Source organism: Phasianus colchicus, chromosome 23 (genome assembly GCF_987193195.1).
Source record: "Phasianus colchicus chromosome 23, bPhaCol1.hap1.1, whole genome shotgun sequence".
Taxonomy (NCBI): Eukaryota; Metazoa; Chordata; class Aves; order Galliformes; family Phasianidae; genus Phasianus; species Phasianus colchicus.
In genome coordinates, this window is record NC_143458.1 from 933,055 (window position 1) to 952,981 (window position 19,927).

At 47.3% G+C, this 19,927-nt stretch overlaps 2 protein-coding genes and 1 long non-coding RNA gene across 7 annotated transcripts in view; 2 read left to right on the plus strand and 1 right to left on the minus strand.

Moving 5' to 3' along the window:
- LOC116233219 (alpha-1,2-mannosyltransferase ALG9) overlaps positions 1 to 16,985 on the minus strand; it is a 30,186-nt gene extending 13,201 nt beyond the window's left edge. Inside the window, exons 1-13 of one of the 5 annotated variants that reach the window (XM_090123372.1) lie at positions 16,593 to 16,780; positions 15,842 to 15,998; positions 15,199 to 15,402; positions 14,433 to 14,591; positions 10,459 to 10,597; positions 9,669 to 9,803; positions 8,850 to 8,920; positions 8,154 to 8,242; positions 7,166 to 7,301; positions 6,981 to 7,068; positions 6,733 to 6,838; positions 3,345 to 3,467; positions 1,362 to 1,516 (exon numbers count right to left, since the gene is read on the minus strand). In XM_090123372.1, the coding sequence (XP_089979498.1) occupies positions 1,362 to 1,516; positions 3,345 to 3,467; positions 6,733 to 6,838; positions 6,981 to 7,068; positions 7,166 to 7,301; positions 8,154 to 8,242; positions 8,850 to 8,920; positions 9,669 to 9,803; positions 10,459 to 10,597; positions 14,433 to 14,591; positions 15,199 to 15,402; positions 15,842 to 15,998; positions 16,593 to 16,758 (1,728 nt within the window). In that variant the 5' untranslated portion in view covers positions 16,759 to 16,780. Of the gene's footprint in view, positions 1 to 1,361; positions 1,517 to 3,344; positions 3,468 to 6,732; positions 6,839 to 6,980; positions 7,069 to 7,165; positions 7,302 to 8,153; positions 8,243 to 8,849; positions 8,921 to 9,668; positions 9,804 to 10,458; positions 10,598 to 10,913; positions 11,143 to 12,065; positions 13,711 to 14,432; positions 14,592 to 15,198; positions 15,403 to 15,841; positions 15,999 to 16,428; positions 16,539 to 16,592; positions 16,781 to 16,899 lie in introns of those variants that run through there. The other 4 variants (XM_031599991.2, XM_090123370.1, XM_031599990.2 and 1 more) reach the window with 4 other exon arrangements.
- On the plus strand, positions 10,992 to 15,330 carry LOC149915173 (uncharacterized). The gene is made up of 3 exons (XR_016459544.1): positions 10,992 to 11,119; positions 11,530 to 12,058; positions 15,195 to 15,330. It is a non-coding gene; the product is annotated as an uncharacterized LOC149915173 (long non-coding RNA).
- Positions 16,986 to 18,062: 1,077 nt separating the features above from the next.
- On the plus strand, positions 18,063 to 19,900 carry CFAP68 (cilia and flagella associated protein 68). The gene is made up of 3 exons (XM_031599655.2): positions 18,063 to 18,351; positions 18,847 to 18,913; positions 19,598 to 19,900. The coding sequence occupies exons 1-3, from the start codon at positions 18,151 to 18,153 to the stop codon at positions 19,771 to 19,773; spliced, it is 444 nt and encodes a 147-aa protein (XP_031455515.2). The 5' UTR covers positions 18,063 to 18,150; the 3' UTR covers positions 19,774 to 19,900.
- Positions 19,901 to 19,927: the final 27 nt, after the last annotated feature.

Genomic DNA, 19,927 nt, shown 5'->3' on the forward strand with positions numbered 1-19,927 from the left:
TTGGGCCCCTCACTACAAAAAAGACATTGAGGCCCTGGAGCGTGTCCAGAGAAGGGCAACAAAACTGGTGAGGGGTCTGGAGCACAAGTCCTATGAGGAGCGGCTGAGGGAGCTGGGATTGTTTAGTTTGGAGAAGAGGAGGCTCAGGGGAGACCTCACTGCACTTTACAACTTCCTGAAGGGAGGTTGTGGTGAAGAGGGGTTTGGCCTCTTCTCCCAGGCAATGAACAGGACCCGGGGAAATGGCCGCAAGTTGTACCAGAGGAGGTTTAGGTTAGACTTAAGGAAGAACTTTTTCTCTCAGAGTGGTCAGGCACTGGAATGGCTGCCCAGGGAGGTGGTGGAGTCGCCATCTCCAGCAGTGTTCAAGAGGCGTCTGGACGAGGAGCTGCGAGATCTGGTTTAGTAGCTTGTGGCAGCAGTGGTAGTGTGAAGACAGTTGGACTAGATGATCTTCTAGGTCGTTTCCAACCTTGTGATTCTATGATTCTATGATTCTATGAATAACTGCAATCCTTCTCCTCTTTCACAGAGGAGAGATGAATAATTTGGAGCTTTGGGAAGGCTGACATTAGTTTAGAATGCTTTACTCTATGAAACACCACAGCTGCTTTTTACTCAATATAGGTTTTGGTTCTTCAAATGCCCAGAACAATTTCCTTATGCCTAAGCAAGATTGCTTTTTCAAATCAGTGGGACTACTACAAGCAAGTTACCAATCGCTGTGATATCTGTCAGATGTGATGTCAGCACCACAACATCACAAGAACTCCTCACCAGCAATTCCCTCTGGAAAACGGAAGAACTCAAAGTCATCATGAAATAATCAGTTGAGGAAATATTTTCAACTGTTTATCACTTGACATAATCCCAGATGGGGATGTTAATAGTCCAGACAGACTATTATGAAGTATTGGAGGCTAAAATTATTAGCTTAGATCCTTCAGCATGTTATCCAAAGAGGGAAATCCCAAGTATTTTTTTGCTGTTGTAATCACAATTTACAGAGGGCTAACAGATTTTGACATACTCTCAGTCAAACTATATAGAGAGACTATGGTTTATGTTGTAAAATCAACATTACACAGTTCAGTATTAATGCATTTTGCTTCCAGACTCTCATGACCTATCTATAAAACATGGTCCAAAAATGAAAATTAGTTAGCAGATTAAAAGTGACCAGAAGTTATGCATGGGACAGTCCTGAACTACGTAATCATTATAGACTGTGTCACAACCACACATACTCTACACATATTCCCAAGCTTTCGGAAAGAGTGCTAAAAAAGGGAGGTAGCACTTAGCTCCCTAAAGCTATGAGTTCATAACAAAACAATAAAACCCATATTCCAGAAACTTACCTGAAGAGCAGACAGAGCCACAGCACTGCAGAGACATATGAGAGGATAAATGGGAAAGAGAAACCTCTCTTCTTTGTGGGGCTGGTTGAAGAAAATTATGATCCAAATGTACATAGGAGCTAGTGTCAGCCAGTAGGGACGGCCCAGATTCTGAACTGAAAGAAACAAGCGCTCAGCAGAGTAGCAACATGGCACATTTACACTACTCTTCCTCTTGCACACACACCCATCGGGTGCATTATCACATCTATATTCAAAAGCCCATTCTTCAGAACCAACTCACAGCCTTCAGGCAAATGCACTGTGTTCTAAGCAGCTAAAATTTAGGTAATACATCCAGTCAGCACACAATTCTGCTCAGGTAACTGTCACAGCTTCCCATAACACTAACAGTGTCAACAGACTCTTGAAGACAAATGCACGAGATGAGTGAATGGGTTATTGAATCTACATAAGTGACAAAATCCAGCAAGAACTGACATTCCCAAGCAGGCAGGAAGGCAGAAACTGCCTGTCCTGCTGTGCATTATGCTATGCATGCAGAGATCAGAATGAATCTCCTCTGGATCTATCCTTTGCTTTTAAATGGCTGTTTGGACTCTGGTGTTTCCACAACCCTCCTAGCTTCATTATAAAAATAACAGCAAAACTCTCAATGCAGGTAATAACTGATTCAAAAGTAACAAAAGTTACCCTGAATTTTAGTCACACTGAGGACCGGTCCCACAGTTCCTAACATTTTTCAATCCCTTTTCTGCCTCTTTGCTACTCCCAGCAGCAGAGAGAAACAATTAAGCTAACAGTGTTTTCACAGACAGTAAGAACAAAGCACTCAGCAGAGTGGCTCCTGCTGTTAAAAGCAACACCAAATGAGCAGCAGGAAATCTTGCATTTACAGGATCTCCTGCTGAGCTCCTACTGGTTTCTGACAGACTGTCAGTCACATCCAAAGAACATATATTTTGCAAATAGCCACTAACATACATTATCACCAAAGATTATGGTATTACTGTTTCTTGTATTTAGTAAAAAATCAGAGAGCAGAGCCCCAGCTCTGCTGGAGCGGATGAAACTGGAGGCATCAGCTGACATTTAATGAGCCCTCCTCTGGAAAATGGCAAGGGAAAATTCATGCTTTCAACACATCTCTCCTTATATAGTCATTTGCCAGACACCACGTATTCCAGCTGATGTTATTTTACTTAAGAGAAAGCCCAGTATGAAGTAGGGGATATTCTAGTCCCCCCTTTCTCTACTCTCAGTATATCCATGCCTGTGGGAATACTTCCCAGTGCAGACAGTAGCAAGATTGTCTGCCAGGGCTCAGTTCTGCAAGTTAGAGAGTGCCCATTCACAGCACACAGAGCCCAGGCTCAATCCCAACATGGGCAGCACGAGACTCCAGAGAATGCCTTTTGGCAGGCTCAGCGGGGAAAAGCTAGAAACAACTCCGCTCTCCCCAGATGTTGCAGTAATCATTATGGCACTGATAAAAAAAATAGTTTCGGAGAAGTGTGCAGGAAAGGCTGCCATTTCCAGCTGCAAAGAAGACAGAAACAGCAATGGGCACATAGTTTCTTCCCACCTTAAAATTTCTGACAAGGCTATTGCTAATGTATTTGCATGCCTGGCTGAAGACTGTGTACTGTAGAACTTGTTAAGCTTATTTTGGGTATGAATAGTTTAGCATTGACAACACAGTATTATTCTTGAGGTGAAGACAGAAAACACAAGAGTCATCCTTAAACAGGAAAAGCACATTCCTGCCCTTTTGTAGACAGCACAAAAACAGATACATCTCACTGCGTCTTCTTTCTACACAGTAATTCCATTGTGGGGTCAATACTGAACCAAGTAATGAGCTCTACGAACTTTCCTTCATTCCATAATGAACTTTCCCTGATCCTACTTTCACTTCCAATAAAGAAAAGCTGCTCTTTGGCAAATCCTCCTTCTTGGCTCTTATCTCCATCCCGCACTCACCATGAAATTTCTGAAGCAGACTCTCCATGAGACAAGTCAGTGGTAGCACAAGCAGTGCCAAAATAAATGCCACATTGAAATTCAGAAAGCCATTGATGAAATAGAAGGACCATGGTTCTGTACCTGAAAGAAGAGAAAGGGAAAGAGTTTTTAAGCACAAGGATGCATGAGAACTGGGTGTCATAGCAACTTCATTCCTTCTCTTCCTGACACAAGGAAGATACCCAGCAGACTGCAGTTCTCTGCACTGCAGATATACCGAAACCAAAGAATGGAAAAGGTGTGCACAAAAAATAATTGTTTTCTCTGTCATAAGTGACTTCACTTTTTTTCCACTGGGTCATAGTCAACATCACACGTGCTGCTCATGTATCACAAGCCAGTTTAACAGTCAGACTTGCCCAGCAACAAACAGGTTCTGCAACACAGAATTCACCCCTGCCCTAAGAAAGTCTCCAAAGCAAGAAAAGAGGCTGAAACTTGTGAAATTAGGAAATTCTACTCCAAATTCCTTCTAATTGTAGAGACATAAAAGATACAACACAAAACCACACAATGCTAATAGGAGATGATTATCAGCCTGGAGTGATGATGTATTTATACACCATGTCAGCAGGAACAGAAAATGGACTAAGAGGAACAAGAGTTCACATTCACACTTCACCCCAACAACTGAAGTTCATCCAGATGCCAGCTCTGTTACTTCCTCAGCAGCAGAACTTTTTTTTAGGTTTCCCTGCTTCAATTGGTCTTTAAATATACTTTTTAACAGGAGCAAGCCAACTCCGCCTCCTAATACTACACACTATTAGTTGCAAGGACTGACAGAAATTCCCATCTAACAATCATTTAATTGCATGCTTAATTCACAATGCTTAAAATCCTGAACAATAAGGAGTGCTGGGTCCTCTCCACACACTTGCCACTTTTGCAGCGGGATTAGTTCAACCAGTCAGTGAGTGACAGGAGGGTGCTTAAATCACTGCACTGTTGTGACAAGAGTCACATGCCACAGCAATTTCCTGCACTTACAGCCACTTAGAGAAGGGTCTATGTTGCAATTAATCAGACAACTGAGAAGCAGCAAGAAAAATCACAATCTTCTGCAGCTCCTACTGTTAACATGATTAGAAGATGCTCTATTAACGTCAGAATTCCAAACAACTGAGATATACAAAACATGCAGCTGCAAGCACTAAAAGCAAACAGCAGTTACAAGTTCAGGTATAGGGAAGCAGAGATCCTTAAGGGAGTGAATTATTAGCTCATCTTCTCTCTCCCTGCACATGCCTCATAATTCTTTTCAGTCCCACAACAGTACAATCCTCAGCATGTGAGAATCTGAATTAGAGATATTAGTCCAAAAATATGATACTGCTGATGAAAAAAAAAATAAAAAACAAAAAAAAAAAACAAAAAAAACCCACAGCCTTTTCTCTAAGACTCAAGTCTCTATACAAACCAAAAAAATACTGCAGTGCTTACACTGAAGATGATAGAGGTTAATTATTCCCAACATATCAAAGCTGGAAAATCCCAGTTGAAAACCCACAAGGCACTGGACAGCCTTTCATCTTCCCTTACAATGAAGCGTTCTGAAGTTCCAAACTCACGTCCTGAACACATTGCACTGAAGAGCAGTTTCAAGCAGAATCTTTCACTAGCCTAAGGATGTCATGCGAATGTCACCACGAATAAAACCCTTCAGAAAAAAAACTGGTCCCTGGAGGCTGCTGGCAACAACTCATGCTCCAGTATGAAAAACGTCAGGCACAGCCCATTCCAAAACCCAAAGGCAGGACCTGAAGCTTTCATTGCAGAAGATTCACTTCAGAGCCTTTCTGCAGAGATAAAGGACCGCAACAAAGCGGCTGCTGCCATGTTGTGTCCCAGCACAAGGAATAAGTCACCACTCAGCACCACCCAAAACAGCCCCTCAAACAAACCACTGAATATGGCCTGCAGGGCACAGCCAGAGAAAGCCTCAATACCAACAACTGCCAAATCCTTCCTAGAATACCTCCAAAAAGAATGACAGATGCTGCAAAGAACCTGCCCTGAGCACCCCAAAGTCTTCACTTGTCTCTCTGGAGCCCTACTAGAAATGTAACGCTCCCACTCTCTATCTCTAAAAGCACGTAGTGAGAGTTACTTGGTGCAGCAGCAGCTCCCTAACAAGTACCAGGGCACTGCCACCAAGATTCAGACCTCACCTAGGTCATTCAGTATTCCAAAGGACCAATACCAGGAATGTCCTGAAAGGCAGATGAGTTGCCTACTGATTAGATATCACTGATGACAACGCTGACGCTCCTTGACATTCACCAATTATTTCTAAGATCTTCAGGAATTCCACCAGCTTAGTTATTTCTCACAGCAGTAATTTCCATGTCTAACTGCACACTGTCTGAAATGGCCTTCTGCATCAATTCTCACTTTTTGCTAACATAAAACTGTACAAAATGAAACATTAATACTGCCTTTAGCTCTGTCTCCTTCATAAGCTTAAGCAAAGCATCAGCTTTTCCCCCATAAAGCATAGGTAATTTTTACATTGCTTAAGGAAAAAAATAAAAAGAGGAGGGAGTATCTATAAGCTCTTTAGAGTGTATAGGGGAATATCTTGAAAGCTCTTTCTTTAAACAGCTTCTAAAAAGATGGCAGGAGGAGCCTAAGCGTGGTTATTACTTGTCACTGACTCTCTCTAACTTACCAGTCTTCAGAATGATTGTTTTCTCCTCAATTTGTTCATCCAAAAGAAATGGGGAGATCAAGTGTTGCCTTTGTGAGCCAAATTGGCTGAAATGCAGCATGATTCCAACAGGTGGAATTATTATCCTTTCTTTCTTCTCCAGAGTCTCAAAGATGCCTTTATGGTAACCCCACAGCATATAAGCACATCAGAAACCTGATATGAACTGAAGGAACTGTGGGTTCTGTACTGCTATTTACCCTCCTAAGGTTCCGCAGCCTGACCGTGAAGAACAACAGTAACCAAGAACTGGATTAAAACTGACAAATACACACATACACCTACCACTGGTGCCTACTACACTTGTGTTACATACAGACAAATTTGCTATTAACAGCACTTTGCTGTGATATTGTGTTGTTGAGACATCTCATGATGGCCGGTAGGGCTTCAAAGTGAATAAAGGTTGCTTAGTTCACAGCACAGAGAACCAGCTCGAGATATTCGACAGTGCCTTGTCAAATTCCAGCTCAAGAGAGACATCCTGTGGCAAAAGAGCTGGAATTGAAACCCTTCAAAGCTCGCAGGATGTCTCTGAGTGCATCAGAAAAAGATCAGCCATCAAAACCTGGTGTGTAACTGTCCCCTGACAGCAGGGAGAAAACCATTGCCTCCCACATCTTCTCTTAAACTCACCATAGAGATCAGGTCCGTGGGAGGTGAAGACATTGTATAAAACAATGTTGAGAGGTGCAACTACCAGCTTCCCATAGTAATAGCTGTCCACAACTACCAGGGGCACCTGAAAGAAAGCATCTGTTATTTGCAGGGTGCCAGAAGTTTTTAGCTGGATCACCCAACAGCTGTGAGTGATTTTGTTAACTGAACTTGCTCCTTCTATTGTGAACCCAATTCACTCTATCTCTATTGCTACAGCGACTTACCAGAAACAGGATCAATGACACCACACACCAGTTTAAGAAGCTTTTCCACCTCTGCTTCAGTATTAACAAGTCAAAGGCAATAGGAAGCCTGAAACAGAGACCGAGCATCAAGTAGAGATTATCATTCCCAGACAGGCAAGAAACATCAGACAAAATGCCAAGTTCCTGGGTTCTCCTCTGCTTACCCAAGAGCTGCACTGAAAGGCCAGCCCACTATTGCTCCAGCAGCTATGCCTAGCACTGCTACAGAGGTCTTGTCCATGTACCAACCAGTCATGGCAATAACCGTGGTATACATGCAGAAACTGCTTGGGAGGAAAGCTGCAACACACAAAACAAAACAAAAACAAAAAAAAAGAAAGGGCTTAGCACAGCTTTCCTATGATACAAAACTACATGATGCAAAATAAGGCTAATAACACTTCCTTCCCTCCACTGGAGGTGGGATGTTATATTGCAAATTCACATTTCAGAGAGGACTCCAGTTCTGCCAAGGCCAGAAATATTCTCCTTAGTGCTACCCAGCAGTGGTTGGTTACCTGTTGATAGCACCTAAGACTGCAGTGGAACAACACTTGCAGCACCTGCTTTACCTTCTATATTCTGCTAGACTGAGAAAGAAAATGGAAAGTATCTGCTCAAGTAGCAGCAGGAAATGTTTCAGAGACTGGGTACAGACTGGTGAAAAGTGAGTGAAGCACAAGGAGACTGAGGACTTCCTACACTGTTACTGCAGTGTCATTTCACCATTCACCATTAAAAAAATAAAAGACAAAAGGGGAAATACTAGTATTCATAAGCTATGATATTTCCATTTTGGTTTCCGCATACACACAATAGAACAAGCCCTTCCTCAAAGCCTGTCTTCACACCTCACTCAATACTGCAGCAGGTGCTTTATTAGCCTTACAGTAGCTGGCTTAGCAAAAGGGTACAGCCAGCCAGAGGACAGGACACAAAGACAGGTGACAGTGCCAAAGTAGAAAAAGACAAAGCCCCTCTTCGGATGAAAAAGACAAAATCCTCCTTGGATTAGAACATGTTAAAGGAAGATAGGCCGATACCCCTTTAAATATCCTGCACCACTGCATACAGAACAACAGAAATTTTCTTAAAATGCCTTTGGTTTTTATGGACAAGGTCATTGCTGGTGTCACTGCTACATAAACTCACCTGCTGATGAACAAAACATCCCTGTGCTGAGTACTAAGAAAGCCAACATCAGACGACTCACATGTAGTCCAAACTTCTTGCACACAGCCCTAAGGAAGCAAAAGAGAATTTGAAGCCACAAAAATAATCCCAGTACATGAAATAACAGTAGTCAATGCATGCAAAGCCACAAACAATCCACAGAGCATCCCAAGAGCTTTAAGGTGAGTAACTCTCATTACTCAGACACTAAAAGCACTCTGAAGACTGCCTTGAAGACTGCTTTGTATTTAAGATCTTCTTAAGTATGCTAAGTGCAAAACTTGACTTCTGCCAGTGTAATTTCTACTCAAAAAGTTTCAGGAAGAAACTGTATCATCATTCTCAGATTCGTATACCTCCTCTCTGAGCAAAAAGGCCTCACTCACATTCTTTAAACAAAACTGTGGCCAACAGAAACATGGTGCAACACAATAGTTCGGAAGTCACAAATGAAGAGGCAGCAAGCAAAAGAAAAAACTCATCTTAGACAAGGTAACTGTATATTCAGCAGCATTTCATTAAGTTACCTTGCAAATATCTATTTTGAAGTTTCACTGTGAAGTAATTCCATTTGCACGTTTATACATCAGCTTCATGGCATACTTCCTCTGGCAGTAACAGTATGCTACCCAAATTGCTCCAAAATATTCGCAGCAGACAGGTTCTAATACTCACTTATAAAAGTAGAGTTCACAAACACAGCTCAGGAATGCCAGGAAGCATCGTAGGAAATAGAAGATAAGAACCTAGGAGATGTACACAGATTCAGAACAAGGTTTGCAATGAAGCTTACACGCCTACTGCTAACAAACGAGTCCACACAGCACAGGTTCTAACAGGATGGAGCAACTCCAGCAGCAGTGAATGAACCCTTTTCTAGAGGTCCAGATCCTGCACCAAAAAAGCTCTTGGCAGCAAAAGGCCTGTCCTCTAAGTCTAACATCCTTCACAACAAAGAAAGCAAACCGAAAGAAAGCCCACTGATTTGTGTTTTTCTGTTCTTACTGTTGTTTTTCAAAACATTCCTGAATTATTTTTATTCTATCTTGCAAAATACTATTTTTTTCTTTTATAGTTTACTAGAAAAAAAAAATCAAAACAGTCACTGATAGCTGGAGTAGAAAACAACGGGAGCTTCTAAGATAAAGGGATAACAGTGACAGCTGACAGGGGCCAGTGAGAGTACATGGCTACCAAGTAACCACACTCAGAGTGGCCCTGTTGGGCCAACACCTGCCCTTTTGGGACAATTCCTTGACCAATACAGATCCTGGCAAAGCTTCCCTACAACTGCCTGCGCACTCTTCCTTAGCTCTTCTCAAATTCCCTCACCAACCCTTGCAAATTCTTACAAACAGGTTAGCATTTGTAGACTTAACATTTATAAAAACACTAACTTGTTTCTTAATTCTGACAACAAACAAAGCAGCTGTGTACTACAAACTAAAGGTGCATTTATTCATCACAAAAGCAATTCTGATGCATCTGATTTACCTTGTTAGTCTGCAGGACTCTAGCATGGAACAAAGCTGGTAGGGCATGAAGCCACAGGTACGCATAGGAGCGGATGGCATAGGCTGGAGAGTACTCCCATGTCTGAAACCCCTTCCCATAAATGAGGTAGTGTGTCTAAAATGGAAATTAACATATATTTATAAAGCATTTCACACCGCAGACAGTTTGAACACACAGTTTATCAAAAGGGTGTCAGAATGCCTACATTTGTGAAGACCAGATCCAGGCTGGAAATATACCACCTGCAGTGCTGTGCCCAGGCCTGGGGCCCCCAGGACAGGAGGGATGTGGAGCTGCTGGAGCGGGTCCAGAGGAGGGCACGAGGATGCTCAGAGGGCTGGAGCACCTCTGCTGTGAAGACAGGCTGAGGGAGCTGGGCTTGTTCAGCTCGGAGAAGAGAAGGCTGCGGGGAGACCTTGTTGTGGCCTGCCAGTACTTGAAGGGAGCCTACAAGCAGGAGGGGAGTGACTGTGTACAGAGCCTGATGGGGACAGGACGAGGGGGAATGACTTTAAGCTAAAAGAGTGGAGATGTGGGTTAGCTGTGAGGAAGCAATCCTTTGTCAGAGGGCGGCGAGGCGCTGGCACTGCTGCCCAGAGCTGTGGGTGCCCCATCCCTGCAGGCACTCAAGGCCAGGTGGGATGGGGCCCTGGGCAGCCTGAGCTGGTGGGGGGCAGCCCTGCCCACGGCCGGGGGTGGCTCTGGGTGGGCTTTGAGCTCCCCTCCAACCTGAGCTGTTCTGAGCGCCGCAGGAGCGGCAGCCACCCACCGGCTCCCAGTAGTTGAAGGTTTCATCGCAGTCAGAGATGTTGCTGAGAAGCGCAGCGCAGAACCTGGCCGAGATGAGACACTTGAAGGCCGTGGATCCTTCGGGGGCCCACACTTGCCCTGCCTTGCTCCCGGACGGCCTGGTGCGGAGAACACACACAAAACACGCACTGCGAACGCGCAGTAACACGAGCAAACCCGCCGGTGTGACGCCGGGCGAAGGCTGACAGCGGCCTGCGCGCAGGAAGGTCCCTCGCAGCACACAAGGACTCGAGAAGCCGCAGCATTTCCGAACACCTCCCCGAGGACATCCCCGGCCTTCCGCGCCGCCTTCCTCCCGTCGGACCGCCGACTCCGGCCCGGCCGTTCCCGCTCCACCCGCAGCCCCTCGCCGCCTCCCGGCCGCCCGCGCGCACAGCGCGTCCCGCAGCCCCGCTCCCCCGCACGGACACCTACTCCGCCCGAGCCTCCTCCGCGCCCGCCGCCTCCGGCCGCGAGCGGGCCGCCTCCCCTCCGCCCCCTCCTCCTCCTCCTCCTCCTCCTGCCCGCGGCCGCTGCCGGGCCCATTTGGCCGCCATGCCGACTCCGGGCAGCCGCCCGCCCTTTCGCTTCCTGCAGCGGACGCGACGGGAGCGGAGCCGAAGCCGCGGCCGCCATGCCGGGTGAGGGCATGTGGGCACGGCCGCGCTCCGCCTGCGCCGGCTGCCGGGGGCGGGAGCTGCTCCGCGGGTACGGCCGAGCGACGGGAACGGCGGGAGCCGCGCCGTGCGGTGCGTGCCTTAATGCAGGAGCAGCCATCGTAACTGCCTGCAGCACGGCGCTGCTGTATCTCAGTCATCTCAGAACGGCTCAGTTCGGAGGGGAGCTCAGAGCCACCCAGTGCCGCCCCCGGCCATGGGCAGGGCTGCCCCCCACCAGCTCAGGCTGCCCAGGGCCCCATCCCACCTGGCCTTGAGTGCCTGCAGGGATGGGGCACCCACAGCTCTGGGCAGCAGTGCCAGCGCCTCGCCGCCCTCTGACAAAGGATTGCTTCCTCACAGCTAACCCACATGTCTCCTCTTGTCGTTTAAAGCCGTTCCCCCTGGAATGTCCCTCTGGATGGCGTCCCTTCCTGCTGTTGTGTCCACTGTACCACTCAGCTTGGTGTCATCCAAACATTTGCTGAGTGTGCACTCAAATCCATCTTCTGAGTCATTGATAGAGATGCTGAAGAGCACCGGTCCCAAGATGGACCCCTGGGGGACACCACTCATCACCGGCCTCCACCTGGATGTGGAGCCATTGACAACAGCCCTCTGGCTGCGACCATCCAACCAATTCCTTATCCACCAAATGGTCCAGCCTTCAAATCCATCTCTCTCCAATTTGGAGATAAGGATGTGGTGCAGGACTGTGCAAAGGCACAACTCCAGGTTGATGACATCAGTTGCCCTTCCTTTGCCCACCAATGCCATAACTCCATCACAGAAGGCCACCAGATGGATCAGGCACGCTCTGCTGTTGGTGAAGCCATGCTGGCTGTCTTGGATCATCCCTTCATCTCAATGTGCCTTAACATCTCTTCCAGGAGGATCTGCTCCATGATCTTCCCAGACACAGAGGTAAGACTCCCTGGCCTGCAGTTCCCTGAGTCTTCCTTTCTCCCTTTCTTTTCTTAAAATAGTAGTGATGTTTCCTTTTTTCCAGTCACCACAGACTTCACCTGTCAGACACAATTTTTCAGATATGATGGAGAGCAGCTTAGCAACCACATCAGCCAGTTCTTACAGAACCAGGGGATGATATGTCCTGACCCCACAAACGTGCACACATTCAGCCTCATGGAGTGTTCTCAGACTCGCTTGGGCTGATATCTTTTTACCTTTTATGATCAGCTTACCCTATCAAAGAAAGGCTCTACTTTAAGAAACAAGCTTTCATTACACACACACACGCATAGCATGGAGGTGTCCACTTTTTATTTTCCACATTTACAATGTAGGCAGATACTGAACTCCACCTTTGTAAGGGGCACTGCAACACCACACAGCACTGTGAGATGCAGCCATGTTCTGCAGACAGCAGCAGCACACAGCCCTACCGCAGGGCCACACGCAGTCGCTGAGAGATTTCCTCCCTGAAGCGCAACTGCATGGCTGCCACCTCCCCACGGCCCAGCGCCCTGTCGCAGCTCTGGAAGGTGAGCCGGCAGCACAGGCTTTTCCGGCCCGTCCCCGGCTGCTGGAAGTCATCGAGCAAATGGATAGATGCCACTGCTTCATCTGACACTTCTCTAGCAATGGTGTGAAAAGCAACATCATCAAATTGTTCCCCATCAGGAAGCCAAAAGCTGACATCATGCACATAAGAAGGTGGGTAGAGAGAGAAGCTCCTGAAAATCCGTAGCTCTCCTGCAGGAAACTGATGGAGGAAGCGTGCGTCTGATGTCCAAAGCATGCGCCAGTCATCTATAGCACAGATGAGCATGGCCACAAGGTCCAGATTCAGTGAAACAAAGACAACAACCAAATCACTGCCTTCTGGCTCATACGGAGCTGTCCTTACTGCACCCACACAGGAGCCCCTCTCTGAGGAGTCCCGAGTATCTGCCTCCATGCAGAGGAAGAACTGAATTTTACCAAGCTGAGATTCAAAAGCAGCAAAGTCATTGAGCTCAGCTGTTCCCAAGCTCATTGCTTCTTGCATACTAATGCTCAACTTAAAATCAGAAATGGTCTGGTGAAGAAAACGTATGCTGGTTTTAATTTTATCCACTACCATCTGTATACAGCTGTTCTCTGAACCTTGATTAACTGCACATACAAAAAGCATCTCATGAAAAACAGGCATACAGTAAGGAGAGATGCGGCACTTTCTGAAAACTGGGCCAGAAAAAACGTAAAGTGTTCTTGGGACAAAGGCTGCACTTTTTATTATTGCCTGAGCATAAGGCAGAAGGGAAGGTCTAAGATAACACCGTTTTGGAGTTTGACATCCCTCTTGTACATTCTTATCTGTGTCCCCATGAAAATCAACATGGGAAAATAAAATTGTGTTTGCCCGCCCACTGGCCATTTCTTCAGTGCTTGGAGTCTCATCTGGGCTTGGAAGGATCCAAAAAATGTTTGAGTGACAAACAGCATTCAGGTGACCTTGGAGGAGCAGAGAAAGACAATAGTCAATGCTCTGCAGTGGGAAGGCTTGGCTGAGCACTGCAGTGAGCTTCTCCTTTATTGTCCGTACTGGATGGTTTGAATTTCGCTCTAGGAAACCCCTGTGAAAAACAAAAATGCAAATTACAGACAGATTTCCCTGCAATGTCCTCCTGTCATCATAATTTAAGCATGGCAATTTACTCAAAGCAATATCAGACATTAAGCTTGCTTCCAGCAACTCGTCAAGACTTTCACCAGGGGCACAGCAACCACTAACATGCTGTCAGGATGCTGGGCATGTCTCTAGCCTGCAACCTAGTGTTACCTGTGCTTTAGCTGGTGGAAGGGAATGGAATTTAACTGTCAGCATCACCAAATTTCCAGTCATCACTGGCATTACCAAGCTATGGAAACCAGTCACTTCTTCCTAGCCCTGCACAGTCTCCAAGGCCTGCAGCAGGGCATGTAAGAGATGAGCACTCTTTACTTCTAGCTAGCCTCTTATTGCAGTAACAGCAGATACAAAGTCAGTTCCTTGTTTCTTCCAAGATACAGTAAAACAGATCAAAAGGCTTCTTGTTATTATCTGCGTGAGCAAATATACAGTAACGTGGCCTCAACCACAGAGTTCCTTTTTTCTTCCATAGGCTTTTTTTTTTAAGTAGGCCATAACCACAACCTACGCAAAGCTGACTTTTCAAGAAGAAATAGGAAAGAAAATCCTGTACAGGGAAAAGGAGGGAATGTGAAGCAGTTCCATTTTATCAGAGACCCATACTGGTCATTCCCACTGAGAATACTTACGTGTTACTGCCAAAATGAAACCAGTTGTATAACTTACCTGTTAATTTTATCCAGAAGTACTTGCGGTACTTGAAATGAAATTCTTTTTCTTTCCAGTTCGATCTCACAGATCAGAGGTTTGCAATACCGAAGTGGTGTGCTTCGAGTAAAAACGTGGTTTAAAGCACCCTCTATGCAGAACGATTTATCTTGACTCCTGGCAATACATAAAAGCACAGCAAAATCATTGACTCTTTCCTAGATTTAATGTGACATAAGGGAGGGTGACAAAGATAATTCACCTTAACACTAACATGACTCCTGCTGAATCCCTGATCTTGTTAGACAACAAAAATGCAACTTAGCATATTTTTATGGATCATAAATAAATGGTCCAATACTGAAACAATCTGCACAAATAAGTTGTGTGGTCTGCATCTTGCTCTTTGTGACTTGTTCTACCTAGCTCTGCAGTTAAACTGCAATTAACTGATTGCTGGAGGTCCCTGCCAACATCAACCATGCTGTGACTGTCTCAATCAGACATATATACCACAGTCCCCACATTGTCTTTAGGCTAAGATTGACTTTTACTCTGAAATGGACCATCTTATCTTTTCAAGATACTTTTCAAGTACTTTCTCAAGAAGCTTGCATTTTCTTCTGGGCTGTTCTTCTTATAGGCAAAGATGAACTGCAGCTGTTCTACAGAAGATTAAATAGTTTCTCTCTCCAATAAACAACATACTAAAAGATCATATGAGTGTGGCAGGCATGATGAAAGGACATGATGTATCCCCTCCGATTTGCCACCCCGCAGGTACCTGTACCCCGTACATTCATAGCCATGGGCAGTCTCTGCTCGGAAGGGATGAACATCGCTCAGGATGAAGCCAGCTCCTGCTGCCACTGCCACCACCTGCCAGCTGTTGTGCCACTCTCTCCTGGGCTGATCAGCAGGTGTGCCACCCTGCCCCCTGCAAAGAGCCACATGGACCTCTCCATCCTGCGTCAGCACTTCTGCACAGCTGGAAGGGAAGCAGGCAACAAGGGGCACTGTGTTAGCACAGCCAGAAATCATGCAACACCTGCAAGGAGCTGCAGTGGTGCTGGAAGATATGTTGCCCTGCAAGGCTGTAGTGAGGTGGGGGTTGGCCTCTGTTCCCATACAACAGCAACAAGAGGAGAGGTGATAGCCTCAAGTTGTACCACAGGAGGCTCAGGTTGGATATTAGGAGAAATTTCTTCTCCAAGAGTAGTCAGGTGCTGTGACAGGCTGCCCAGGGGGTGGGGAGTCACTGCAGGTGTTCAGGAAATGTGGAGATGTGGTATTTAGGGATACAAATAATGGGCAGCATTGGTGGAAGGAGCATGGTTGGCCTATATGATCTTAGGGGTCTTTTCCAACCTTCACAATTCTGTGATCTCAGCAGTCAGTGAGTACAGGACTAACTCTGCTCAACTCACCTATGGAAGAAGCGTGAGAGCAGCTCTCTGTTCTTCACCACCCCAGCCTTCCTCCCACAGTGAGGGAAGTTGAAATAAATACAGTCAAATTCTCTTTTTGCTGGTAAAAAATAGTCCTTCAGCTTGGTGCAGTCCACAGAAAACATAACTTCAGCTCCTTCAAAAGTAAACAAAAACCAAGACTCTCATTATGGAGTATTTTAAATAAAGGCAGTAATTAAAGCTCTCTTTTCAGTATCCAAAGGAGGGCTGCAAGGAAGAAGGGTACAGACTTTATAGTGGAGTCTGTTGTGATAGGAGAAGGGGAAATGGCTTCAGGCTACAAGAGGGGAGATTGAGGCTGAAGATGAGGAGGAAGGTTTGGCACTGAGGGCGGTGAGGCACTGGCACAGGTTGCCCAGAGAGGCGGTGGTGCCCCGTCCCTGCAGACAGCCAAGGTCAGGCTGGAGGGGCTGTGAGCACTGCTGGAGCTGTGGGTGTCCCTGTGCACTGCAGGGAGGCACCAGGCGGCCTTTCAGGATGGATTCCAACCCAAACCATTCTAGGTTTCGCCCACTTTAGAACCCATCCTTGTCCTTGCCACCCACGTGTCAGGGAAGCAGGCGAGCCCACGCTCCCTTTGCTCCGCCGCAGAGTTCTGCTAACGGTTCCTTCAGCGCTGCTCCTCCTGCGGGGCACTGATCCCCCCGGCCAGCCCCACCCCGAGCGGCACACGAGACCCGCGAGGCCCCGCAGCGCTGCGCCCACCCACCCCTCTCCCGCAGCCGCCGGATGCTCTCCGCGGCCCGGCCCCGCGCCGCCGCCTCTTCCTCTCTCTCGTAGCAGGTTGCCACCACGCGGATCCCGGCGGTCTCGCACAGCGCGGCGGCGAACGAGAAGTTGCCCTCGCCCAGCAGCAAAACGCGGCGCTCCGCCATCGCTCGGCTCCCCAATGGCCGCGCTTCCGCCCGGTGACGCCGCGCTCTGTGCGCCCCGAGCGGCTCGGGAGGCGGCGGGGGCCGTCAGCGTCCTGTGGCCTGGGTGAATGAATTGCTCTGTTTGTAAGGTGGCTGAATTACCTCGTGTTACATATGAAGCTGAGAAATTCAGTATCCTTCTTTAGGATAATAAATGCTTACTGTACCACCCAAAAAGCTTTGTCACATCTAGAATGAATGCAGTCCTCTGATGCCATTGGCTGTAGTGGTGAATGGCTCAGTGTCCGGACGGAGATGGGTGGCAAGTGGTGTCCTTCAGGGGTCAGTGCTGGGGCTGGTGCTCACTGACGTATTAATTGATGACATTGTCAGTGGGATCGAGTGCACCCTCAGCAGTTTGCAGATACACCCCCAGCTGTGTGGTGCCATTGACACACTAAAGGAATGGGATTCCATCCAGAGAGAGCCAGACAGGCTGAGCTCTGGGCCCAGGGGAACCTCAGGAGGTTCAACAAAGACAAGTGCAAGGTGTGCACCTGGGTGATGGCAGCACCCACTGTCAGTACGAGCTGGGGGACGTAAGGATAGAGCACAGCCCTGCCCAAAAGGACCGGGGGTACTGGTGGGTGGCAGCTGGACATGAGCCAGCAGTGTGCCCTGGCAGCACAGAAAGCCAAGCGGCCCCTGGGCTGCAGCCAGAGCAGCGCGGGCAGCAGGGCAGGGAGGTGCTCCTGCCCCTCTGCTGTGCACTGGGACACCTCGCCTGGAGCACTGCGTCCACAGCTGGAGTCCTCAGGGCAGGAGAGATTGGGGCTGTTGGAGCGCGTCCAGAGGAGGGACACAGGAATGGTGGCAGGGATGGAAGCCCTCCCTGCGAGGACAGGCTGAGAGCTGGGGCTGTGCAGCACGGAGAAGAGAAGGCGAGAGAAGGAGAGCTGAAAGCGGCCTGTCAGCATCTAAAGGGGCTGTGAGAAAGGAGGGGACAGACTCTGTAGTGGGGTCTGTGAGATAGGAGAAGGGGAAATGGCTTCAGACTACAAGAGGGGAGATTGAGGCTGGAGATGAGGAGGAAGGTTTGGCACCAAGGGCGGTGAGGCACTGGCACAGGTTGCCCAGAGAGGCGGTGGTGCCCCGTCCCTGCAGACAGCCAAGGTCAGGCTGGAGGGGCTGTGAGCACTGCTGGAGCTGTGGGTGTCCCTGTGCACTGCAGGGAAATTGGACTAGATGACACTTAAGAGTCCCTATCAACTCAAACAATTCTAGGATTGTATGCTTCCGTCACAGCCAGAAAGGTGACGTCCCTGCCCGGTTACCGGGGAAGTGAAGGTGTGACATTCCGTGCTGTCAGGAGTGGTTTAAGTCTGGGCTGCTCACCCAGATCAAATCCAGACCATGTACCACTTCCTCACTGGCTCCTTAAAGCATGCCACTGGCCATGGGGAGGTGTGGACAGAAACCTCCAAGTTCTCCCAGTTTGGCTGGAGGTGCACCACCAATGAGAACGATTACTCACACAAAGTACTTATGGGGAACTGGAATGAAGAGCGCTACGACATTGAGAACATTGCACAACCCAAACCACTTCCTTCCCAAGTATGTGCTGGGCCTTTCATGGATGTAGCAAATCTCAGCTGAGATACTCCTTGGTCACTGAATTTGTCACATACACAGGGCATTATCCATTCCATCAGCTTTGAATGTCATAGAGATGTCATGAATAGCTTCCCTTCTGCTGCCCTGCTCCTGGTCCTTTCTACTGGATTTTAAAAATGCAAAGCCAATCCCTTTCCTCTGCAGAGCACTCTACAACAGTTCCACTGCAGGGCAGAAGCCATGAGAAATGCTTCTTCATTTAATCTCAGCCTTGCTCTTAATAGTGGCTCCAGTCAAACTGCGGTGCCTTTGCTGTTCGTTTTTTTTTGCCCTGAGATGGTGAATGCAAAGAAGTCACCCTAGCTTTGTGATCTTACCTCAGACTGACTTTAAAGTAGGGGTGTGATTGCGGTGCATGATACCTCCTTTAAGGTACAAAATGCTGAATTTTTTAGTTTATATTTGGCAGTGTTAAATGTGAGTTTTTCTTTCCAGTATGCTCACTGCTTTGAAACGACGTATTCTTCGGATTACAACAAGGACAAGGACCAGAGAACAAGAAGTATGTGTGCAGAATTGAAACAAAATGTTTGTTCTGTAGCAAGGTTAAAGAAGATTTTCTGGATGACATTTTGCCCTGAGATGACAGACTGATTTTTTCTCTCTGTTGAGCTGTATTCCTGCACCATCACTGAACAGGTCTTTCGAGTCTTTCAGGGAGTGGCACTCGCATTTCATGTGTTCTTGCCTAGCTGCCCTCATCACACTTATTCCTGAGAAGTTTACATTGAAAAGCCCCATTTCTTGTTTCTGAGTTTGAGCCTTTGTGGAAGAAATGGACCTGCGGCTGTCGGTCAACGCTCAGCTGGATGTGAGCCAGCAGTGTGCCCAGGTGGCCAAGAAGGCCAACGGCATCCGGGCTGTGTCAGCAGCAGTGCAGCCAGCAGGAGCTGGCTTTTCTTCTCTGAGTGGTCAGGCACTGGCACAGGCTGACCTGGGAGGTGGTAGAGTCATTGCCCCTGGATCAAGGAAAGGGTCGATGTAGTACTAAGGGACATGGTTTAGTGGGGAAATATTGGTGGTAGGTTGGACTAGATGATCTTTGAGGCCTTTTCTAACCTTAATGATTCTGTGATTCTAACAAATCCCTGCTCTGTAGAAAAGATTTCCCCCCATTCACACTTTTTGGATATCTTATTACTATTTTAGATGTTCTTTCTCAAGTTGGCTTTGTTTTTCCTTTCAGGATTTGAACAAGAACCTCATTGGTTTCCAGGCCACCAGCCTGAGTTGGAACCTCCTTTGTTCAAATCAACTGCCCAGTCCTGCTACACAATTGACTACAGGCCTCCACACAGCAACTGCTCATGTCCAGCACTTACAGAAGGAAGAAAAAGGATGCAGAAAAAGCAACAGAGATGAAGGGAATCTGCAGACTATGCCTTCAGGATAACAGGAGGCCTGTCTGTTAGCAGCGCTGCAAAGTTATCCCTCAAACCAAAACAACCTGTCCTGCATTAAAGCCAAATATAGCATCTTGTGAAATATGTTGCTCCTGCTTCCTCAGCTGTATTGT